Source organism: Microtus oregoni, unplaced genomic scaffold, assembly GCF_018167655.1.
Source record: "Microtus oregoni isolate MIOR12 unplaced genomic scaffold, Mior012 000081F_ref0000091, whole genome shotgun sequence".
NCBI classification, from domain to species: Eukaryota; Metazoa; Chordata; class Mammalia; order Rodentia; family Cricetidae; genus Microtus; species Microtus oregoni.
In genome coordinates this window covers 5,328,639-5,353,441 of record NW_024544541.1, presented here as the reverse complement: position 1 = coordinate 5,353,441, position 24,803 = coordinate 5,328,639, and the positions used below count along the sequence as shown (strand labels likewise).

The window sequence follows — 24,803 nt, the reverse complement described above, 5'->3', positions numbered from 1 at the left end:
GTGGGGAAGGTTGCTTCTTGATACTGAGAATTGAAAACTTAGCAATAGGTATTTCATCAAGGGTGTGAGTGATTTCCTTGCACATATGCATGCTTGGTGCTTGTGGAGGTCAGATGAAGGATTGGATTTCCTGGAATTGGAGTTACAGGTGGCTGTGAACTACCGTGTGGGGCTGGGAATCTAACCTGGGTCCTCTGTAGGAACAGGCACTCTGAGCTGCAGAGCTGTCTCTCTAGCCCCAGTTTTGCATTTTCTAAAAGGGTTTTGCCAGGACATGATCGTAAGTGACTTTCTCCTACATGGCGGTTTAGAGGGAGGGTCTGATTTTTTTGACTGGGTGTTCTGGTGTCCTTCCATGCCATTAACCTGGATTCAGTGCCATGGTTTTCTTTTGATTCTTGAGCTCGAAAGACCCTGTGTTCCCTGACCCCTTGTCCAAGATCTCTAGACGTCTCTGATGGCTAACCTGGTTTGTCAACATGGCTATGCCTGTAATCAACTAGAACCCATGCTGCTGAGCATTCCTGTGAGGTGAGATTCTTCATCACATTATTTGAGGAAACACACCCATCCTGTGTTGAAACCATGCCTTCTCTTGGCAGCATATATAAAAAGATATGGAAGAAGGGAACTGTAAGAGACTTCCACCCTTGTGGATGGACGACTCCTACATCCTTGGTCTACTAAAGTTCATCTATTTCTACTATATATAGTTCTATCAGTTCTGTTCCTTTAACCTTGAGAGAATCCTGATTAATGAAAGTAAAGGCAGGAGAGCTTGTCTTCTGCCTGGGTGTCGGTTATGTCCCACTACGTGTCTGCTTAGTACCTCTGTGTACAAAGTTTCCAGCCTAAAACGAGCACTGCACTCCTATGAGGTTTGGGGAATGGAATGGTCGAGGCATTCTATCTAGTCCATTTGTACTGGGAGGTCACAGATAAGCCACAGAGCTTGCTCCCTCTCCGTCTCTTTCATAGTGGTATATTGCGCAGGCTGGCCTTGAAATCTTCCTGCCTTAACCTACACGCAGAGATTTCTGAAGTATGTCACCATGGTAAATCGCATGTCTGTGGGGCACTATTTGATGCTTCTATCCCTCTGGCTGTCCCTAAACATAAAGGTCTCCAGTATATGGACAAATGTCCCTGTCTTGTTTTGAAGGATTGATAGACCTTAAGAACTGTATTGTAGATGTCTGGAGTAAACCTGTTTTGTTAATGAGTGCCTAAGTCTACCCATTGCACTCCCCCTGTATTTGTATATTGTAGCAATAAAGATTTTTGTTTCATGCCCTCTTGTTTTCATTTCTATATGTGTTAATATATAAGGGAGGCCCGGAAGGTAGTGGTGCAGGCCTATAATCCTTGCAGTCGGAGAGACTGGTAAATCAGGGTTTGAAGCCAGCCTCATCTAAGAGCCAGTTCCAGGATATCCAGGACTGCATAAAGAAATTGTCTCTGGTGGCTCACGCCTTTAATCCCAGCACTCGGGAGGCAGAGGCAGGCGGATCTCTGTGAGTTCGAGACCAGCCTGGTCTACAGAGCGAGTTCCAGGACAGGCTCCAAAGCCACAGAGAAACCCTGTCTCAAAAAAAAAAAACAAAACAAACAAACAAAAAAAAAACAAAAAAAAAAGAAATTGTCTCAAAAACATATATGTATATGTATATATGTATATATACATATATGTGGAGAACTGGAGAGATGGCTTAGAAGTTAAGATCATGTCGTGTATATAACATTCTGCCTCTGGAAGAGCAACCAGTGTGCTCTTATCCACTGAGCCATCTCTCCAGCTCTCAGCTATTTATAGTCCCTCCTCCCACTACCAATCCTAACGTGTAATCTAGAGGCTTCTCCTGAAAGTGCTGAGATAAATACACTGGCCAAGACAAGTGCTGTGTCATGCATACATATTCCCAACACTAAATATTAAAAAATACTTATAACAATGGTCTCTTTATCTCAAGTTGACCTGGAACTCAGGAAATTGTTTCTTTGCTGTCTCAGTGCTGGTATTAAAGGAATGTGCAAACCACAGCCCAGTGCAAGTAGGATTCCAAAGGTCCTTCAAGCTTCTGTGAAGGCTGGGCGAGGGACAAGGCACTCCTCAGATTCCTGTACTTGGAAAGTAGAGGCGGGAGAGTTTGCAGGAAAAACAAAAGGCCTCAGAGGAGCCAGTGGAAAAGTGTGGAGTGCCAGCCTGGAGGCTGCTGCCTGACCTGCTGGAGTCTGTTCTGCTAAGCTGGTTCCCATCTCTACAGGGACTCAATGAGAACACAACCAACCCAGCTTCAGGCAGTCTTGAAGGTTGGTATGCAGTCTGAGGTGATAGATTTTTTTTCTGTCCATTCCCCCCATTTATTTATTGTTTATTTTTTTATTTTTTTGTTTTTTTGAGACAGGGTTTCTCCCCCCAGTTTTTTAACTTCAAAAACTTTAAATCATATTCTTCCTCTCCCACAAGTCTTTCCAGATCTTCTTCCCTCCACCCATCCAACTTTAAATTCTTTCTCAAAAAACAGAAGCACCAGGGTATGGTGATGGCACACATGTTTAATCCCAGCACTCAGGAGGCAGAGAGGCAGATCTGAGTTTGACATCAGCCTGGCCTACAGAGTGAGTTTCAGGAGGGCTCCAAGGCTACAGAGAAACCGTGTCTCTGTTTCAAAAAACAAAACCCAATACAACAAAACTCTAAAACCCAAGCAAAGAAAATATCCCTCCCACAAACCCACCAAACTGTAACCAAATGAAAGCACTCTCTCACACACATGCACACACCCACACAGGGAGGGGGCAGTTTGTACCATTTGTGTGCCTCTGGAGGTTACAGAATCAAACTGGGGTTACAGGGTAAGAGAGGCCAGACTGGCTAAATACCAAGCCTTAGCGACCTCCTGCGGGTTGGAGGGGGGAGGGGTGGGCGACTGCTGATCTCTGACCTAACTCACTGACCCCTGTATAAGCCGGGTGGTGGTGGCGCACGCCTTTAATCCCAGCACTCGGGAGGCAGAGGCAGGCGGATCTCTGTGAGTTCGAGGCCAGCCTGGTCTAGAAGAGCTAGTTCCAGGACAGGAACCAAAAGCTACGGAGAAACCCTATCTCGAAAAATCAAAAAAAAAAAAAAAAAAAAAACAACAACAACAAAAAAAAAAAAACAAAACTGACCCCTGTATCAACAGAACCTATGTCTCTCTGTTCATAATATTCTTCCTACCCTCACCTTCCAGGCCAGAGTCATGCACTTCCGGTTTACCTCACTCCTCAGAATAGGCCTTCACCCACAGCAGGAATTCCTTCCTGTTAACACAGATCTGAGCAAAATGCTCACTCAGGGGACCATGCAGTTGTGAGTCCTCATCTCCTTCAGTGTCTCTTATGCCTGTTCCTATCCCCTTAGCTCACAGCCCACTCTGTAGCTCTTACCCACCCAGTTAGCGTGATAGCCCTCTATACGTCTCCTACCTCAGTTCAGTCCTCTGATCCCTGGGTGGTCCTCTGAGACCTCAATTTAGGGAGAGTGGAATTAAGACCATGCTCAGACATGCCCCCCTCACTGTTAAATCTAGTGGCTGACCACACCTCAGGTGCCCACTGCTCCCTAATGTAAAAGAGAATGGTTTGGTGTGGTAGCAAAAACAGCTTATCGGGCCAGGCGGTGGTGGCCCACACCTTTAATCAGAGTACTAGGGAGGCAGAGGCAGGTGGATCTCCATGAGTTTGAGGCCAGACTGGTCTACAAGAGCTAGTTCCAAAACAGGCACCAAAACTATAGAGAAACCCTGTCCCAAAAATAAAAACAAAAACAAACAAACAAAATTCAGCTTTATTGGGCTGGAGAGATGGCTCAGTGATAAAGAGCACTGCATGCCCTTCCAAAGGTCCTGAGTTAAGTTCCCAGCAACCACGTGGTGGCTCACAACCATCTGTAATGAGGTCTGGTGCCCTCTTCTGGCCTGCAGGCATACATGCAGACAGAATATGAAGAATACTGTATACATAATAAATTAGTAGATTTAAAAAAAAACAGCTTATCCCTGGGATAACTGTGTTAGGTGGTGTACTGGAGAGTTTTTTTTTTTACTAGTAAGATAAGCAATTTATTTATTTTTATTTTATTATTATTATTATTAATAAAAATTTTCACCTCCTCCCTTCCTCCTATTTACCTTCCTTTCCCCCCTCCCCCTCCCTCTCCAGTCTTTTTTTTTTATTTTTTAAATTTATTTATTTATTAAGGATTTCTGCCTCGTCCCCACAACCGCTTCCCATTTCCCTCCCCCTCCCCCGATCAAGTCCCCCCCCCCCATCTGCTCGAAGAGCAATCAGGGTTCCCTGACCTGTGGGAAGCCCAAGGACTGCCCACCTCTATCCAGGTCTCGTAAGGTGAGCATTCAAACTGCCTAGGCTCCCACAAAGCCAGTACGTGCAGTAGGATCAAAAACCCACTGCAATTGTTCTTGAATTCTCAGTATTCCTCATTGTCCGCTATGTTCAGCTAGTCCGGATTTATCCCATGCTTTTTCAGACCTAGGCCAGCTGGCCTTGGTGAGATCCCAATAGAACATCCCCATTGTCTTAGTGTGTGGGTGCACCCCTCGTGGTCCTGAGTTCCTTGCTCGTGCTCCGTCTCCTTCTGCTCCTGATTTGGACCTTGAGATTTCTGTCCGGTGCTCCCGTGTGGGTCTCTGTCTCTGTCTCCTTTCATCGCCTGATGAAGGTTAATATTCATGAGGATGCCTATGTGTTTGTCTTTGGATTCACCTTATTTAGCTTCTCTAGGGACATGAATTATAGGCTCAATGTCCTTTATTTATGGCTAGAAACCAAATATGAGTGAGTACATCCCATGTTCCTCTTTTTGGGTCTGGCTTACCTCACTCAGGATAGTGTTTTCTATTTCCATCCATTTGTATGCAAAATTCAAGAAGTCCTTGTTTTTTACTGCTGAGTAATACTCTAATATGTATATATTCCATACTTTCTTCATCCATTCTTCCGTTGAAGGGCATCTAGGTTGTTTCCAGGTTCTGGCTATTACAAACAATGCTGCCATGAACATAGTTGAGCATATACTTTTGTTGTATGATAGGGCATCTCTTGGGTATATTCCCAAGAGTGGTATTGCTGGGTCCAGGGGTAGGTTGATCCCGAATTTCCTCTTTGATTCAATTGTAGTAGGGCGATCTGCTCTCCTTATTGCACGCCTGTCCCCGCCGCTTGGGTCTGCCGCTGTGCCGGTCCCTGAAAGCTTCTTCCTGTATGCGTTGTTGCTCCGCCGCGTCTGGCGCCGCCGCCGCTCCGCCTCTGTGCGTCTGGCGCCGCCGCCGCTCCGCCTCTGTGTCTACTGGAGAGTTTTATGTCAACATGATACAAGTTAGGGTCGTCAGAGAGGAGGGGCCTAAATTGAGAAAATGTCTCTATGAAATATGGCTGTAGGAAGCCAGGCTGAGGCGGTGCAAGCCTTTAATCCCAGCACTCGGGAGGCAGAGGCAGGTGGATCTCTGTGAGTTTAGACCAGCCTGGTCTACAAGAGCTAGTTTCCAGGACAGGCTCCATAGCTGCAGAGAAACCCTGTCTCAGAAAAAAAAAAGTGGCTCTAGGCACTAGGCAGTGGTGGCACACACCTTTAGTCCCAGCACTCTAAGAGACAGCAGCAGGTGGATCTCTGGGATTGAGGTGAACCTGATCTACAAAGTCTGTTCCAGAAACTCATTATCATTGCTTACCTGGGATGAATCTTCCAGGTTAGGAGCACATCCACTCCACCCAGCACAGCCTTGGGAGTCTCTAGGTGGGACGTCTTCATTGAAGACCCCACAGTGAGGCAGGGAATGGGCCAAGTTGTGACATTGCCTCCTGGGTGTTAGTTTGTGTGTTAATGAAGTCCCCCTTGAGCATTGATGGAAAGAGCTTGTGGCAGGTACTCAGGACATAGATGGCCAAGGTTTTCATCCCTTAGTAGCACCTGCACTATAAGATCCAGCAGTGTAACTGGGGCCTGGGAGCCCACCCTCCTGGATCTCAACTGAAAACAAAAGTATATACCTTCTTTTCTGCACCCAGTGGAACCTTCTCTAAAACTGACCAAGTACTCAGTCACAAAGCAAATCTTAACAAATACAAAAGTATGGAATAAAAAGCTGGAAACTCAAGAAACTAAACATCAAAACACAAAATAATCTCATAGAAATTGGGGTACAGATTTAACAGCAAATTCTAACAGAAGAGCCTTGAATGGCCAGGATTCATTTAAAGAACTGTTCAGCTGGGTGATGGTGGCGCATGCCTTTAATTCCAGCACTCGGGAGGCAGAGGCAGGTGGATCTCTGTGAGTTCGAGACCAGCCTGGTCTACAGAGAGAGTTCCAGGACAGGCTCCAAAGCCAGAGAGAAACCCTGTCTCGAAAAACAAACAAACAAACAAACAAAAAAAGAACTGTTCAACATCCTTAGCTACCAGAGAAATGAAGATCAAAACGACTCTGAGATATCATCTTATACTTGTCAGACTGGCTAAGATAAAGCATGTTAATGACAGCCTATGTTGGAGAGGATGAGGGGTAAGAGAGACAATCCTCCACTGCTGGTGGTAGTGCAAACTTGTACAGGCACTTTGCAAATCAGTATGGCAGTTTCTCTGAAAACTGGAAATCAATCTACCTCAAGACCAAGCAATTCCACTCTTGGGCATATACCCCAAAGGATGCTCAACCATACCACAGGTCACTTGCTCAACTGTATTCATAGCAGCATTATTTGTAATAGCCAGGACCTGAAAACAACCTAGATAACCCTCTATTGAAGAATGGATAAAAAAATGAGATATATCTACACAATGGTGTATTATTCAGCAGAAAAACATTTATATCATGAAATTTGCAGGCAAATGAATGGAACTAAAAAAAATTTATCCTGAGTGAGGTAACCCAGACTCAGAAAGACAGATATGGCATGTACTGAATCCTAAGTGGACAGTAGATGTAAAACAAAGGATGACCACACTACAATCCTCAGCTCCAGAGAAGTTACATAGCAAGGAGGATCATAACTGGGACACATGTATCTCCCTGGGAAGAGGAAATAGATGAGATATCCTGGGAAACGGGGGGAGAGAAAAGAGAGAGAACGAGGGGCTTGAAACATGAGGGATTAAATGGCTGAGATGGGGGCAGGATGGAGGGGCAGAGTAAGGAGAGAGATATTTTGATAGAAGAGACTGTTATGGAATAGGGAGGATCCTGGTGCTAGGGAAATTCCCAAGGATCCACAAGTCTCCTAGAAATTCTGGAGAGGGTGCCTGAACTGGCCTTCCCCTGTAATCAGATTGGTGACTACCCTATTTGTTATCATAGAACCTTCATCCAGTACCCAATGGAAGTAGATGCAGAGATCCACAGCCAACCACTGGGCCGAGCTCTGGGAGACCAGTTGAAGAGAGGTTAGGGGATTATATGAGCAAGGGATGGGGTGGGCAAGATCATGATGGGAAAACCCACAGAGACAGGTGACCTGAGCTGGTTGGAGGTCATGGACTTTCGATGGACCGCTAATGAGCAGGCAGAGGACCGGCCTAGGTCCTGTGCATGTGGGTGACAATTGTGTGGCTTGGTCTGTTTGTGGGGATATACGAAAGGAAAAGGGGGGAGGTGCAGGTAAGTTCTTGTTATATAGCCTTGACTTCTCCATTACTGGAAGGTGTTTTAGATACTTAGATATATTCAGCTCAGCACATGCTTGAAGATATAAAATGTGAATTTAGTTTGAATTCCAGTGAGTGTAGGTAGGCAGGTTGGCTGTTGGGTAGAGGGAGTCTTCTTGATTGGGACTATTTATATGTGTAAGTGCAAAATCAATAGGGGCGTGAATAATGAAGCTTTCAGCATTGTAGGAGGACAAGAAAGAAACAGAGAGAGGAGAATGGGGGAAGTCAATGAATAAGAACAAAGTAAATTATGTGTATGTGTGAGAATGCCATAGTGAAATTCAACAGTTCAATTGTTAAATGAGGTTGTTATAGTTCATGTAGGTTGTGTGTGTGTGTGTGTGTGTGTGTGTGTGTGTGTGGTTGTTCTAGTTCATGTAGGTTATTTGTGTTTGTGTATGTATGTGTTAGGATTTACTTTTTTATTTTACAAGTGTTTGCCTTGGTGGCAGGTGAGAGCCCAAGGCAAGTGAGGGACAGACAAAGGGGTTATGCAGAAAGAGTTTAACTGATAAGTTTACTGACAGAAGGGGAGAGGGCAGGGAAGGGACCACTCTCTGGGGACAACATCTGCAGAAACAGGAGAGGGAGAGAGAAAGTGAAATGGGTGGAGATGCATCTTTTACAGGGACGTATTACTGTCTGCCATGCATACAGGCAGGAAACAGGGTGTGACGCTGTCGAGAACCTAAAAGGCTGCAACAACTGAGAGTGGCTTCAGATCTCAGCAGATGGATTGATGTAAGACTCCTATGGGATGGCATTTGACATCTCTCTACCAGGGGATATGCTAAAGAAAGTGCTCTTCCTAGCCAGTATACAAACCCTTCTGGGTGTATGAAGAAATACATATCTTGGGGTTCCACTGTGCCCATCCCACTGTGAGATTAGGTCTCTGAATGTTGGTGTATTGTAAATAATGTCAACTTGAAATTCTAGCAAGGGTCAAATACAAGGACATTGTCCCTCTTGGTTATCACTTGGTACCCAATATTACTTGGGTGTGTAGTATCCTTTTTTTTTTAAAATATTTTCATGCTTTATTTAACTTTATTTTATGTGCATTGGTGTGAAGGTGTCAGATCCCCTGCAACTGGATCGTCAGACAGTTGTGAGCTGCCATGTGGGTGCTGGGAAGTGCTGGGAATTGAACCCGAGTCCTCTGGAAGAGCAGTCACTGCTCTTAACCACTGAGCCATATCTCCAGCCCCTGTAGTATCCTTGAACATTCCTTCAGTCATGGTTTAGGGAAATAAGCACAAAATACCTGTGATGAATGAGTGGAGGATTCTATTCATCATTTTCTAACAACAAAAAGCCTGATTAAGAAAAATGTGGCACCAAATTACACAAAGGGAATAGGGTAGCTTCAGGGACAGCAACACCAAAATACAGAAAATACAGTTGCAGGGCTAAAGTACACTTCTTAGAGACCAAGAAAATGAAACATGCCCAAGTAATGAATATTTTTCAATGATTATGATTACTATTATGTATATTATTATGATGCAGGGTTCTGCCTGTCACACAAGAAGAGGAGACCCGATCAGAGGATTGAGCTATCATGTGGTTGCTGGGAATTGAACTCAGGTCCTCTGGAAGAGCAGTCAGTGCTCTTAACCACTGAGCCATCTACTCAGCCCCTCTAAAAGATGTTTTTATGTGAAGGTCACCAGCCACAACCACAGGGTAGGAGCTTTGAAGAATAAGGCCCCACTGCTATGAGGCTTACAAGCCGGGCCTCCTGGTAATGGTTAGCAATCTTAGAACTCAGACGACTAGACTGAAGGGTCTGAGGTCATGTGCCCTGGGTCCCAAAGAATTTCATGGCCCATACAGCTTTGAGACTTACAGGTGAGTAGGATGAAGAAAGAAAAAAACAGAAACAGAATTCTGGGAATGAGTGGACTGTGTGCTGTGAAGCTTACACCAGCAAACCAGAATCACAGCACATTTATTTGGTGCAGTGGACAGAAGGGCACTGCTACTCATGGTAGGGGTGGGTCTCTGTGGGGAGCAGTCTAACGGTTCAATAATCCAAAGGATTTCAACCATAGCTCATAAGAGTATTCCCTCGGCATCACGGGGCAATGTGCCGCAGCAGGATTTCCCCAGCAATGGCTGCCCTTCAGGTCATAGGCATAGCGCACACAACATTTACGGCAAACGGCTGCGTTAAAACAGACTGCCTTGAGCTGTCTTTCGGACCTCAGTATATCCAGAAGCTCAGGACCAAGTTCATCAAATCTGCGTACAAGCACACGGCATCCATCATAGCACTCCAGAGGGACAGGGTATGTCTCTTCGGTTAGCTTGTTCAGCTTGGCTGTGTGGTGAAGCACTTGCTTCAGCACGGGTAGAGACAGTTCATTCATATACAAATTGATCATGAAAAGCTGGGAGCATTGACTCAGGGCAGGCATCAAAGCACTAAATTGAGAATCCTTCAGCCGACATCCGGCCAGGTCAAGGGTTTGCAAGGTGTCTTTTACTCTCTCAAGGAGATAGCCAAGTGGCTTAATACTCCTGTCCAACATTGTGTAAGACAGGTCGAGATGTTTAAGTGCAAAAAGGTTCAGGCATTGGGGCAGGTAATCCAAGTCTCTCTGTATGATGTAACAGAGAGTGATGGACAGGGTCTCCAAGGGTTTCTTCAGGCACCTAGAGAGAGAATGAGATTTCTGTCAGATGGAGTTGAAGAGGATGGTTAGAACTGACAATGTAGCAGATGGTACTTCTCCCTCATCCATTCTGAAGGAGGTCAACGCCCATGACTCTCCCTTTTGTGGTCAGCTCACAAAAATCACAGAAATCTAGCATGGGCCAGGCTCAGGCCACAGGAGAAAAACCAGCGATTTTCCTATCAGGAGGATTGAATATGGAGACTGTAAGGACTACCTACCCCCAAGCGAGCTTCAGTGACGCCATAGCGGTTTCCCTGTAGGGTCCCCTGACATCCTTTCCTCACCACTGCCATGTCCTGGTCCCACAACTTCAATGCAAGTGTCACCCATTTCCCACTAACTCAGTCCCTTTCTATGCACCCATCAACCTTTCTCTAATGAGCAATTATCGGCACCCTTGGGGCTGGTCACAGGTGTCTTAGCACAGAGCTCATCTCCTTGGGTGTAGAAGGTTGATAGTGCATAGCCTGACGTTCAAGGACCTCCTAACCTATAAGCCAAAGGTGGGTTATTTGTCTGGAGAAGCTCTCTTTATCCTTCCTTACCTGAGACAATCAGCCAGGCTGCCAACTAGAGCAGGAGAATATTTGATATAGAGATGCTGGAGACAGTGGAATTTGGGTAATTGTGATACCAATTTGTTCATGCACTCCTCTTCCAGCACTTCAGATCCACTGATGTTTGAATCCTTCTGAATGTACAGCAAATGGAGTGTGTGAAGGTTTCTCATCCGTCTCAGGTACGGTCCATAAAGACCCAAGTCGTGTATCCATATCAATTTCAACTTCAGCTCCCTTACACAGTGGAGATCTGCGGACTTTAAAAAGTCTATGGCAGTGGGAAAGTATCCTGATGTCAAAATATCAATCTTTGGACAGCACAAATGAACAGAACTTTGTCTCTGCTGGGCCCATCGCCACAAGTATGTGGTACATTCATTGCACCCACTCTTCGTGATTTTTAGGTCAGTTATGACATTTAAATATTTCTTTACTCGCAAGTAAGGACACGTCTCCACTGTCTTCTCTCTCGTGAACTGATAAAAGATTTCCCTTTCACAGGATTGACTTCGATTGACACAGGAATCCCTATTTGTCAAATCCAGCACTCTAATTTTCCCGCGGCTGTGGGAGAAACAGGTAGCAATCTCAGCAAATAACATACATATTACAGTCTTCTTTTTTTTCTTTTTTTTTAAATATTTATTTATTTACTTACTTATTATATATACAATATTCTGTCTGTGTGTATGTCTACAGGCCAGAAGAGGGCACCAGACCTCATTACAGATGGTTGTGAGCCACCATGTGGTTGCTGGGAATTGAACTCAGGACCTTTGGAAGAGCTGGCAATGCTCTTAACCACTGAGCCATCTCTCCAGCCCTACAGTCTTCTTCTCATCCACATCTCACATCAGCTCTCCCTTCCAAAAGTTTGCTTTCTCCTATGCATCGAATCAAGGCCAGGACCTCATGCTCAGTATAAAGAGAACTTTACCAGGGAGGCATCCTCAGCCCTGTCCCACGTCCTCCCAGTCCCCTTAATCCCAGCCTCATTCCACCTGGAACTTTGAGTGACAGACACCCTTGAGGGATCCTCAGTGGCTGTTCTCGTCTTCTCCACATTATTATTGCCAAGATGGCTGAGACCAGGCCAAAGCCTCGAGAATCCTCTAAGCAGATGCTATTAGAATTCTCAACCCTCTTTGACCAAATAGTCCTAGGCCCCACATGGTCTTGCTTTGTACACACAGAGCCTCCTCCAACCGAGCTGAATCTTGCTTACCGGGGGCAAGGCTCCTCTGTAATCAGCACATCTGATCCACCAAGCAGAGTTTTCAAAGTCTCCAGGTGTGGGGTCTTCATCAGGACTCTTACAGGAAGGCATGTGAATGGCCAGGCAGGCACCATGGCCCGCAGGATGTTGGTCTGATTGTTCCTGAAGGCCCTCTCAAATGCTGCTGGGAACAGGATCCAGGGCCAGTCTGCCAGACCAGAAATGGCCAAGGCCTCATTCTTCAGTAGGGTCCCGAGCGCTAGCTGCTGAAGTGTTGGTGGGGCTAGATCTCTCAATGTGACTGGTTTCAGGAAAAATGATCCTGGGGAAGCAGGCAAAGAAAGAGACCATTAATGACTGTAAACTTAGGAAGTCCTTCTGCACACACAGGGAGCTGTCAGGGCAGTCAGTGCTGAGGGATTGTTGAGATCTGTTTACCAATTCTCATCACCTTCTGCTGGAGTTAAAGCCACGATTCACCTCTCTGTGGTGTGCAGTCTCTCCAAAGAAAGAGGAGGACAACAGGCAAAAAAGAAAAATAAAACTAAAAAGGAGAGGACTAGAGATGGAAACGATTATTCACATTCTGGAGGAAGGAAACTCCCTAAAACACTGCCACAACTGTTTACTTCTAGAGCACCAGAATGGCTTCCTGAGTCCTTCTGAAACTAGTAAGACTGAAGGGGGTAGGATTTCTAATTTAATGTCAGCTGGACACTGAATGGAAGCAGGCTGCTTTCTTCACATTCGAGGACACTATTGGCTCCATGCATCAATCGACAGATGCAAAGCCTTTTTCTTTTCATTTTCAATTTCAAAACAAGATATTAACCCTGGCTGTTTGGAGTTCACTGTGAACCCTGGCTGTCCTGGAAATCTCTGTAGACCAGGGTGGTCTCCATATCAGACATCCACCTCCCTGTGTCTGCTACATGCTGGGATGAAATAGCATTCCAAAACCTCCTGGCTTGGAACTCACTGTGAAGCCCAGGCTGATCTCAAACTCACAAGTAAGTATCAGCCTTCCTCTGCTTCCCTACCGCTGGGATTTAAGGCATGCTCAAGAATATGTAGTTTGGCGCTCTCTCTCTCTCTCTCTCTCTCTCTCTCTCTCTCTCTCTCCCAGCCTCCCTTCAGAAAATTGGCTCCTGCCTCTCTCTCCTTTCCCCTCTCTCCCTCTCCCTTCGTCTTTTTCCTTACATCACCCGCTACTAAGCTCTATATCCCCCACAAAGAAAAATACCAATCTTAAACTGACAAAAAGATCAGCATTGTCACTGGGAGGTTGGGGGTGGCACGCACCTTTAATCCAACATTCAGGAGGCAGAGGCAGGCAGATCTCTCAGATCAGGGCCAGCTTGGTCTACAGAGCTACTGCCAGGACAGCCCACAAAGCTATGTAGAGAAACCTCTTCTCACAAAAACATTGAATCTAATTTCCTTTGTTTAGTTGTTTTCCTGACCATTATCCATAACTTGTAACCAACACACTAAACAAAGACAGACCATCCATAATCCAATTTTGGGAAATGGGGGCATAGTTTTCCAGTGTGTTTCCTGCTGATTGGAGGAACTGATAATCTTATGGGGGACACAAAGAACGTTTAGGATTATGGTCAAGTCCTGATTGGATTATTCGGTGAGGCTGGATCATCTCAGCAGCAGTCTTGAAACTACTGTGGAGGTGGAACTCAGACGAAACAGCAACAGAGGTGCTCTAAAGCGTTGGATCATCTGGGCCATCTGTCCCTATGAGATATTTCAGGGGGTCTCTCTTGAAGAATTCTTATTTTTTTTAAACACTGAATGAACCTACAGCCTCTCGCTTCATGTGGAACCAAAAGCAAAACTTCTCCAAAGTAAAATATCCTTTGGATTAAAAATTTTGACCTCACGGCCTTTTTCAAATATCTAGGTTGGACTAATTCCAGCAGACTTCTATCTACTCAAATGTCTTTTAGCGCTGATTTTGGCTTTTTGAGATAGGTTTTCTGTGTTTCTTTGGCTGTCCTGGATCTAACTCTAGACCAGGCTGGTCTTGAACTCAGTTCTCCCTATCTCTGCTTCCCAAGTGCTAGGATTAAAGGCATGTGCCACACCCATCTCCTTTATTTTAAGGGCTTCATCCTTTTTCTCTCACAAGCCTACATGTATTTTTGAACCCATTGTAAAACATTTATAGCCTTCTTGCCCCATCTGAATCTGTCTTTCCTGCATCTCTATCTTGTTCTGACCACAGAGTCTCTAATCTGCTAAACAGCATGGCTAGGATTAGAGCTGCAGCTTTGGCAGCTGGTTCTGCTCCATTCCTTGGCTTCCTAATATTAATAGTCTAGCTTCATGGTGACACTAGCGGTAGCCATGTTTTTGTTACAAGTCTGGCGTTAAGGTCCTAGCCACTACCAAGAAGCCCGTGTACTGCTCATTAACACCATTTAAGTGTAGGTGAAAGAGAATCTCAAAAGAGCTGGGAGGAAACCAGGCATAGTGGCACAAGCCTTAAATCCCAGCACTAGGGAGGCATAGACAGGCAGATCTCTGAGTTCGAAGCAGAGTGTCATTGAGTTTGTGGACAGCCAAAAATACAGAGAAACCCTCTGGGAGTTTATTGCTGCTAAGGCTTAGTCAGGAAGTTCCTTTAAAAAAAAAAAAAGTAAACCCATCCTTCCTGGAAAAAAAAAAAGATGGTTATGAAAAAGCTGCACTTGACCATGTGGCCAGCGCTTTAGTTTCTGCCTCTTCCTGGGGCTGGAAGATGGCCCCCTCACTCAATTACCTCTTCTGGTTTACCAGCTTTCTGTTATTGATGGTTTCCTCATGTGGGTGCCAGTCAGGGTTGCAGCAAGGATAAGCACAGCAGGAGAGGAAGCTAAACCAGGGAGGATGGGAGCTGGGATCACAAATGCTTCTCCTGAACCCAGGTGGGTAGGTTTGGGCTCAAATTCCTGGAGTTAGAATCCCAGTCCCCAGTCTCCCTGAAATGGTGGCCAAAAAGACTCAGGCAAACCGCTATTTCATAAACTCGCATACAAAACAATTGGGTGCTAAATGAAGTAGGACTAGTAAAATCTAGGAGAAATTGGGGTTCACCCTGGAGATCTAAATAGCAATGCAGCCGGTCTCTGTCTCTTACCTAAAGCTCAAACTGAAAATGGTGATCGTGCCTCCAGGAATCTCAGTATGAGGCTGTGAGAGCTGTCTCCTTCCATTTTATAATCCTCTCTAGAGCTGGGATTGAAGTCATGCACTGCTGGTTTCTATGGCAATTAGTGATGCTACTGGGATTAAAGGACTGTGTTACCACTGCTTGGCTGTAAGACTGACCAATATGGCAATTTTACTCTCCAGAGGCAAGCTTTATTTATTAAAATACAATCAAAGCTGGTCTGTGGTGGCACACGCCTTTAATCCAAGCACTTGGGAGGCAGAGGCAGGCGGATCTGTGAGTTCGAGGCTAGCCTGGTCTACAAGAGCTAGAACCAGGACAGGCTCCAAAGCCAGAGAAACCCTGTCTCGAAAAGACAAAAAAGAAAAAGAAAAAAGAGAAAGTGGTCAGGGTTCCCTGCCCTGTGGTAAATCCTTGGTCCTCCCCTCTCCATCCATTCCGAGGAAGGTGAACATCCAAACTGGCTAGGCTCCCACAAAGCCAGCACATTACGTAGTTTCAAAACCCCGTGACATTGTCCTTGGCTTCTCATCAGCCCTCATTGTTCGCCATGCTCAGAGAGTCCAGTTTTATCCCATGCTTTTTCAGTCACAGGAGGGGGAGAGGAGTGGAGGGAGGGGGAGAAGGGTGGGAGGAGGGGGAGGAAAATGGGAGGCTGGGAGGAGGTGGAAACTTGTTTTTTTTTTCTCCTTTTCTCAATAAAAAAAATGGAAAAAAAAAGAAAAAAGAGAAAGTGGGAAGTACACTTGGAAGCTTTGGCACAGGAGACCACTTCCTAAATATAATCCCAGCAGAACAGACAGGACCTCCTGAAACTGAAAACTTCTGAAAAGCAGGAACAAGACAAAGATCAACAGGACAAAACTACAGCCTACAGAATGGGAAAAGATCTTCACTAACCACACAGACAAGTCTGATCTCCAAAATATACAAAGAACTCAAGAAACTGCTCACCCAAAGAACACATAATCCAATAAAAAAAATAGAGTACAGACCTAAACAGACAACTTTCAGAGGAATCTAAAATGGCTGGAAGACACTTAAGGAAATGTTTAACACCCTTAGTCAACAGAGAGGTGCAAATCAAAACTCTGATATACTATCTTATACCTGAAAGAGTGGCCAAGATCAAAAACATCAATGGCAACTTATGCTGGAGAGCTTGTGGGGAAAAAGGAACACTTCTGCATTGCTGGCAGGAATGCAAGCTGGTACAACCCCTTTGGATGTCAGTGTGGTGATTTCTCAGGAAATTAGGAACAACCTTCCTCACGACCAAATAATACCATTTTGGGGTATATATTCAAAGAATGCTCCATCATGCCAAAAGGCAGACAGATCTCTGTGAGTTTGAAGCCAGTATGGTCTACAAGAGCTAGTTTCAGGACAGGCTCCAAATCTACAAGAAAAACACTGTCTCAGAAAAAAAAAGGAAAGAATATATAGAAAGAAAGAAAGAAAGAAAGAAAGAAAGAAAGAAAGAAAGATTCTCTGTGTATCCTAGACTCTAGTCTAGGCTGGCCTTGAACTCCAAACTGCCTGCCTCTGCCACCTAATGGTTGAGATTAAAGGTGTGTACCACTTCTGGCTGTTTTCAATGAATAAGTTAATCATAGTTATAGTCTAAGTTTTTTCCTGTGTTTAGATCTGATCCAAAATCAACAAAATCCCTGATGGAGTAAGATTAGACTCAGTTTTAGAATCAGAATATGGAATTAGTCTGGGAGGGCGTGACTACAAAGGGGCGGGTTCAGTGGGAAGGGTTATAAAGAGTCAGAGTGGCCAGAGAAACCCTCAGAGTCTCTGAAACCTGGAGACGAGACGTTTCCCCGCCTGAATTTGGAGGCCTATCACCAGTATCCAACTCAGGTAAGTCCCTTAGCTCCACCATCTATGCAGCCCAGTCTAGCCTTGTCTTGCTTCAATAATGTGTGTATTCTTTTAGTTTGTAGGGAATTCTGTTTCTTTTGCTTTTGGAGGTTTATTTATTGATATATATTGAGCTCTACATTTTTCTCTGCTCCCCTCCCTGCCTTTCCCCTCCACCCTTTAATTCTCCCACAAGGTCCTCATGTTCCCAATTTACTCAGGAGATATTGTCTTTTTCTACTTTCTACTTCCCATGTAGATTAGATCTATGTAAGACTCTCTTGGTGTCCTCATTGTTGTCAAGGTTCTCTGGGATTGTGGTTTGTAGGCTGGCTTTCTTTGCTTTAAGCTTAAAAACCACCTATGAGTGAGTACATGTGATAATTGTCTTTCTGTTTCTGGGTTACCTCACTCGAAATAATGTTTTCTAGTTCTATCCATTTGCCTGCAAAATTCAAACTGTCGCTATTTTTTCTTTTTTGTTGTGTAGTACTCCGTTGTGTAAATGTACCACATTATCCATTCTTCGATCGAGGGGCAGTTAGGTTTTTTCCTGGTTCTGGCTATGATAAACAAAGCTGCTATGAACAGAGTTGAGCACACGTCCTTTTGGCATGATGGAGCATTTTTTGAATATATACCCCAAAATGGTATTATTTGGTCGTGAGGAAGGTTGTTCCTAATTTCCTGAGAAATCACCACACTGACATCCAAAGGGGTTGTACCAGCTTGCGTTCCTGCCAGCAATGCAGAAGTGTTCCTTTTTCCCCACAAGCTCTCCAGCATAAGTTGCCATTGGTGTTTTTGATCTTGACCACTCTTTCAGGTATAAGATAGTATATCAGAGTTTTGATTTGCACCTCTCTGTTGACTAAGGGTGTTAAACATTTCCTTAAGTGTCTTCCAGCCATTTTAGATTCCTCTGAAAGTTGTCTGTTTAGGTCTGTACTCTATTTTTTTTATTGGATTATGTGTTCTTTGGGTGAGCAGTTTCTTGAGTTCTTTGTATATTTTGGAGATCAGACTTGTCTGTGTGGTTAGTGAAGATCTTTTCCCATTCTGTAGGCTGTAGTTTTGTCTTGTTGACCTTTGTCTTGTTCCTGCTTTGTAGAAGTGTTCAGTTGCAGGAGGTCCTGCCTGTGCTGCTGGGATTATATTTATTTAGGAAGTGGTCTCCTGTGCCAATGCTTCCAAGTGTGCTTCCCACTTTATCTTTTTCCTTTTTCTTTTTTGTCTTTTTGAGACAGGGTTTCTCTGGCTTCTGTCCTGGAACTAGCTCTTGTAGACCAGACTAGCCTCAAACTCACAGATCTGCCTGCCTCTGCCTCTGTCTCCCAAGTGCTTGGATTAAAGGCGTGTGCCACCACAGACCAGTTTTGATTGTATTTTAATAAATAAAGCTTGCCTCTGGAGAGTAAAATTGCCACATTGGTCAGTCTTACAGCCAAGCATTGATAACACAGCCCGTTAATCCCAATAGCATCACTAGTTGCCATAGAAACCAGCAGTGCATGACTTCAATCCCAGCTCTAGAGAGGATTATAAAATGGAAGGAGACAGTTCTCACAGTCTCATTCTGAGATTCCTGGAGGCAAGATCACCATTTTCATCTTGAGCTTTTGGTAAGAGACAGAGACTGGCTGCATTGCTATTCAGATCTTTAGGTTGAACCCAATTTCTCTGAGTTTTTACTAATCCTGCTTCATATAGCACCCAATTGTTTTTTATGTGAGTTTATGAAAAAGTTGTTTGCCTGAGTCTTTTTTGGCCACCATTTCAGGGACTGGAATTCTAGCTCCAGGAATTTGAGCCCAAACCTACCCACCTGGGTTCAGGAGAAGCATTTGTGATCCCAGCTCCCATCCTCCCTGGTTTAGCTTCCTCTCCTGCTGTGCTTATCCTTGCTGCAACCCTGACTGGCACCCACATGAGGAAACCATCAGTAACAGAAAGCTGGTAAACCAGAAGAGGTAATTGAGTGAGGGGGCCATCTTCCAGCCCCAGGAAGAGGCAGAACCTAAAGTGCTGGCCACATGGTCAAGTGCAGCTTTTTCATAACCATCTTTTTTTTTTTCAGGAAGGCTGGGTTTACTTTTTTTTTTTTTTTTTAAAGGAGCTTCCTGACTAAGCCTTAGCAGCAATAAACTCCCAGAGGGTTTCTCTGTATTTTTGGCTGTCCACAAACTCAATGACACTCTGCTTCGAACTCAGAGATCTGCCTGTCTATGCCTCCCTAGTGCTGGGATTTAAGGCTTGTGCCACTATGCCTGGTTTCCTCCCAGCTCTTTTGAGATTCTCTTTCACCTACACTTAAATGGTGTTAATGAGCAGTACACGGGCTTCTTGGTAGTGGCTAGGACCTTAACGCCAGACTTGTAACAAAAACATGGCTACCGCTAGTGTCACCATGAAGCTAGACTATTAATATTAGGAAGCCAAGGAATGGAGCAGAACCAGCTGCCAAAGCTGCAGCTCTAATCCTAGCCATGCTGTTTAGCAGATTAGAGACTCTGTGGTCAGAACAAGATAGAGATGCAGGAAAGACAGATTAAGGTGGGGCAAGAAGGCTATAAATGTTTTACAATGGGTTCAAAAATACATGTAGGCTTGTGAGAGAAAAAGGATGAAGCCCTTAAAATAAAGGAGATGGGTGTGGCACATGCCTTTAATCCTAGCACTTGGGAAGCAGAGATAGGGAGAACTGAGTTCAAGACCAGCCTGGTCTAGAGTTAGATCCAGGACAGCCAAAGAAACACAGAAAACCTATCTCAAAAAGCCAAAATCAGCGCTAAAAGACATTTGAGTAGATAGAAGTCTGCTGGAATTAGTCCAACCTAGATATTTGAAAAAGGCCGTGAGGTCAAAATTTTTAATCCAAAGGATATTTTACTTTGGAGAAGTTTTGCTTTTGGTTCCACATGAAGCGAGAGGCTGTAGGTTCATTCAGTGTTTAAAAAAAATAAGAATTCTTCAAGAGAGACCCCCTGAAATATCTCATAGGGACAGATGGCCCAGATGATCCAACGCTTTAGAGCACCTCTGTTGCTGTTTCGTCTGAGTTCCACCTCCACAGTAGTTTCAAGACTGCTGCTTAGATGATCCAGCCTCACCGAATAATCCAATCAGGACTTGACCATAATCCTAAACATTCTTTGTGTCCCCCATAAGATAATTAGTTCCTCCAATCAGCAGGAAACACACTGGACAACTATGCCCCCATTTCCCAAAATTGGATTATGGATGGTCTGTCTTTGTTTAGTGTGTTGGTTACAAGTTATGGATAATGGTCAGGAAAACAACTAAACAAAGGAAATTAGATTCAATGTTTTTGTGAGAAGAGGTTTCTCTACATAGCTTTGTAGGCTGTCCTGGCAGTAGCTCTGTAGACCAAGCTGGCCCTGATCTGAGAGATCTGCCTGCCTCTGCCTCCTGAATGTTGGATTAAAGGTGCGTGCCACCCCCAACCTCCCAGTGACAATGCTGATCTTTTTGTCAGTTTAAGATTGGTATTTTTCTTTGTGGGGGATATAGAGCTTAGTAGCGGGTGATGTAAGGAAAAAGACGAAGGGAGAGGGAGAGAGGGGAAAGGAGAGAGAGGCAGGAGCCAATTTTCTGAAGGGAGGCTGGGAGAGAGAGAGAGAGAGAGAGAGAGAGAGAGAGAGAGAGCGCCAAACTACATATTCTTGAGCATGCCTTAAATCCCAGCGGTAGGGAAGCAGAGGAAGGCTGATACTTACTTGTGAGTTTGAGATCAGCCTGGGCTTCACAGTGAGTTCCAAGCCAGGAGGTTTTGGAATGCTATTTCATCCCAGCATGTAGCAGACACAGGGAGGTGGATGTCTGATATGGAGACCACCCTGGTCTACAGAGATTTCCAGGACAGCCAGGGTTCACAGTGAATTCCAAACAGCCAGGGTTAATATCTTGTTTTGAAATTGAAAATGAAAAAAAAAAAGTCTTTGCATCTGTCGATTGATGCATGGAGCCTATAGTGTCCTCGAATTTGCAGAAAGCAGCCTGCTTCCATTCAGTGTCCAGCTGACATTAAATTAGAAATCCTACCCCCTTCAGTCTTACTAGTTTCAGAAGGACTCAGGAAGCCATTCTGGTGCTTTAGAAGTAAACAGTTGTGGCAGTGTTTTAGGGAGTTTCCTTCCTCCAGAATGTGAATAATCGTTTCCATCTCTAGTCCTCTCCTTTTTAGTTTTATTTTTCTTTTTTGCCTGTTGTCCTCCTCTTTCTTTGGAGAGACTGCACACCACAGAGAGGTGAATCGTGGCTTTAACTCCAGCAGAAGGTGATGAGAATTGGTAAACAGATCTCAACAATCCCTCAGCACTGACTGCCCTGACAGCTCCCTGTGTGTGCAGAAGGACTTCCTAAGTTTACAGTCATTAATGGTCTCTTTCTTTGCCTGCTTCCCCAGGATCATTTTTCCTGAAACCATTCACAATGAGAGATCTAGCCCCACCAACACTTCAGCAGCTAGCATTCGAGACCCTACTGAAGAATGAGGCCTTGGCCATTTCTGGTCTGGCAGACTGGCCCTGGATCCTGTTCCCAGCAGCATTTGAGAGGGCCTTCAGGAACAATCAGACCAACATCCTGCGGGCCATGGTGCCTGCCTGGCCATTCACATGCCTTCCTGTAGGAGTCCTGATGAAGACCCCACACCTGGAGACTTTGAAAACTCTGCTTGGTGGATCAGATGTGCTGATTACAGAGGAGCCTTGCCCCCGGTAAGCAAGATTCAGCTCGGTTGGAGGAGGCTCTGTGTGTACAAAGCAAGACCATGTGGGGCCTAGGACTATTTGGTCAAAGAGGGTTGAGAATTCTAATAGCATCTGCTTAGAGGATTCTCGAGGCTTTGGCCTGGTCTCAGCCATCTTGGCAATAATAATGTGGAGAAGACGAGAACAGCCACTGAGGATCCCTCAAGGGTGTCTGTCACTCAAAGTTCCAGGTGGAATGAGGCTGGGATTAAGGGGACTGGGAGGACGTGGGACAGGGCTGAGGATGCCTCCCTGGTAAAGTTCTCTTTATACTGAGCATGAGGTCCTGGCCTTGATTCGATGCATAGGAGAAAGCAAACTTTTGGAAGGGAGAGCTGATGTGAGATGTGGATGAGAAGAAGACTGTAGGGCTGGAGAGATGGCTCAGTGGTTAAGAGCATTGCCAGCTCTTCCAAAGGTCCTGAGTTCAATTCCCAGCAACCACATGGTGGCTCACAACCATCTGTAATGAGGTCTGGTGCCCTCTTCTGGCCTGTAGACATACACACAGACAGAATATTGTATATATAATAAGTAAGTAAATAAATAAATATTTAAAAAAAAAGAAAAAAAGAAGACTGTAATATGTATGTTATTTGCTGAGATTGCTACCTGTTTCTCCCACAGCCGCGGGAAAATCAGAGTGCTGGATTTGACAAATAGGGATTCCTGTGTCAATCGAAGTCAATCCTGTGAAAGGGAAATCTTTTATCAGTTCACGAGAGAGAAGACAGTGGAGACGTGTCCTTACTTGCGAGTAAAGAAATATTTAAATGTCATAACTGACCTAAAAATCACGAAGAGTGGGTGCAATGAATGTACCACATACTTGTGGCGATGGGCCCAGCAGAGACAAAGTTCTGTTCATTTGTGCTGTCCAAAGATTGATATTTTGACATCAGGATACTTTCCCACTGCCATAGACTTTTTAAAGTCCGCAGATCTCCACTGTGTAAGGGAGCTGCAGTTGAGATATATATCGATAAAAGCCATGGGTCCTTTTGGACCGTACCTGAGACGGATGAGAAACCTTCACACACTCCATTTGCTGTACATTCAGAAGGATTCAAACATCAGTGGATCTGAAGAGCTGGAAGAGGAGTGCATGAACAAATTGGTATCACAATTACCCAAATTCCACTGTCTCCAGCATCTCTATATCAACTATTCTCCTGCTCTAGTTGGCAGCCTGGCTGATTGTCTCAGGTAAGGAAGGATAAAGAGAGCTTCTCCAGACAAATAACCCACCTTTGGCTTATAGGTTAGGAGGTCCTTGAACGTCAGGCTATGCACTATCAACCTTCTACACCCAAGGAGATGAGCTCTGTGCTAAGACACCTGTGACCAGCCCCAAGGGTGCCGATAATTGCTCATTAGAGAAAGGTTGATGGGTGCATAGAAAGGGACTGAGTTAGTGGGAAATGGGTGACACTTGCATTGAAGTTGTGGGACCAGGACATGGCAGTGGTGAGGAAAGGACGTCAGGGGACCCTACAGGGAAACCGCTATGGCATCACTGAAGCTCGCTTGGGGGTAGGTAGTCCTTACAGTCTCCATATTCAATCCTCCTGATAGGAAAATCGCTGGTTTTTCTCCTGTGGCCTGAGCCTGGCCCATGCTAGATTTCTGTGATTTTTGTGAGCTGACCACAAAAGGGAGAGTCATGGGCGTTGACCTCCTTCAGAATGGATGCGGGAGAAGTACCATCTGCTACACTGTCAGTTCTAACAATCCTCTTCAACTCCATCTGACAGAAATCTCATTCTCTCTCTAGGTGCCTGAAGAAACCCTTGGAGACCCTGTCCATCACTCTCTGTTACATCATACAGAAAGACTTGGATTACCTGCCCCAATGCCTGAACCTTTTTGCACTTAAACATCTCGACCTGTCTTACACAATGTTGGACAGGAGTATTAAGCCACTTGGCTATCTCCTTGAGAGAGTAAAAGACACCTTGCAAACCCTTGACCTGGCCGGATGTCGGCTGAAGGATTCTCAATTTAGTGCTTTGATGCCTGCCCTGAGTCAATGCTCCCAGCTTTTCATGATCAATTTGTATATGAATGAACTGTCTCTACCCGTGCTGAAGCAAGTGCTTCACCACACAGCCAAGCTGAACAAGCTAACCGAAGAGACATACCCTGTCCCTCTGGAGTGCTATGATGGATGCCGTGTGCTTGTACGCAGATTTGATGAACTTGGTCCTGAGCTTCTGGATATACTGAGGTCCGAAAGACAGCTCAAGGCAGTCTGTTTTAACGCAGCCGTTTGCCGTAAATGTTGTGTGCGCTATGCCTATGACCTGAAGGGCAGTCATTGCTGGGGAAATCCTGCTGCGGCACATTGCCCCGTGATGCCGAGGGAATACTCTTATGAGCTATGGTTGAAATCCTTTGGATTATTGAACCGTTAGACTGCTCCCCACAGAGACCCACCCCTACCATGAGTAGCAGTGCCCTTCTGTCCACTGCACCAAATAAATGTGCTGTGATTCTGGTTTGCTGGTGTAAGCTTCACAGCACACAGTCCACTCATTCCCAGAATTCTGTTTCTGTTTTTTTCTTTCTTCATCCTACTCACCTGTAAGTCTCAAAGCTGTATGGGCCATGAAATTCTTTGGGACCCAGGGCACATGACCTCAGACCCTTCAGTCTAGTCGTCTGAGTTCTAAGATTGCTAACCATTACCAGGAGGCCCGGCTTGTAAGCCTCATAGCAGTGGGGCCTTATTCTTCAAAGCTCCTACCCTGTGGTTGTGGCTGGTGACCTTCACATAAAAACATCTTTTAGAGGGGCTGAGTAGATGGCTCAGTGGTTAAGAGCACTGAC

At 45.0% G+C, this 24,803-nt stretch overlaps 2 protein-coding genes across 2 annotated transcripts; one reads left to right on the top strand and one right to left on the bottom strand.

The window, feature by feature from the left end:
- Positions 1-9,728: 9,728 nt before the first annotated feature.
- Positions 9,729-21,385, bottom strand: LOC121441767 (oogenesin-1-like). Its single transcript, XM_041643047.1, has 4 exons — positions 21,265-21,385; positions 12,177-12,489; positions 10,937-11,515; positions 9,729-10,368 (listed from the first exon to the last, which is right to left on the bottom strand). Exons 1-4 carry the CDS (start codon positions 21,383-21,385, stop codon positions 9,729-9,731), a joined length of 1,653 nt encoding a protein of 550 aa, XP_041498981.1.
- Positions 21,386-21,654: 269 nt separating this feature from the next.
- LOC121441766 (oogenesin-1-like) lies at positions 21,655-24,388 on the top strand. Its single transcript, XM_041643046.1, has 4 exons — positions 21,655-21,941; positions 22,602-22,731; positions 23,035-23,180; positions 23,749-24,388. Exons 1-4 carry the CDS (start codon positions 21,655-21,657, stop codon positions 24,386-24,388), a joined length of 1,203 nt encoding a protein of 400 aa, XP_041498980.1.
- Positions 24,389-24,803: the final 415 nt, after the last annotated feature.

Excerpts from the sequence above, each read along its gene's own strand:
- LOC121441766 (XM_041643046.1), top strand. The coding sequence starts at position 21,655 with ATGAGAGATCTAGCCCCACCAACACTTCAGCAGCTAGCATTCGAGACC. Across the intron at positions 21,942-22,601 it reads ACAGAGGAGCCTTGCCCCCG|CCGCGGGAAAATCAGAGTGC; the intron begins GTAAGCAAGATT and ends TTTCTCCCACAG. Across the intron at positions 23,181-23,748 it reads AGCCTGGCTGATTGTCTCAG|GTGCCTGAAGAAACCCTTGG; the intron begins GTAAGGAAGGAT and ends TTCTCTCTCTAG.
- LOC121441767 (XM_041643047.1), bottom strand. The coding sequence starts at position 21,385 with ATGGAAACGATTATTCACATTCTGGAGGAAGGAAACTCCCTAAAACAC. Across the intron at positions 12,490-21,264 it reads AACTAGTAAGACTGAAGGGG|GATCATTTTTCCTGAAACCA; the intron begins GTAGGATTTCTA and ends CTGCTTCCCCAG. Across the intron at positions 11,516-12,176 it reads ACAGAGGAGCCTTGCCCCCG|CCGCGGGAAAATTAGAGTGC; the intron begins GTAAGCAAGATT and ends TTTCTCCCACAG.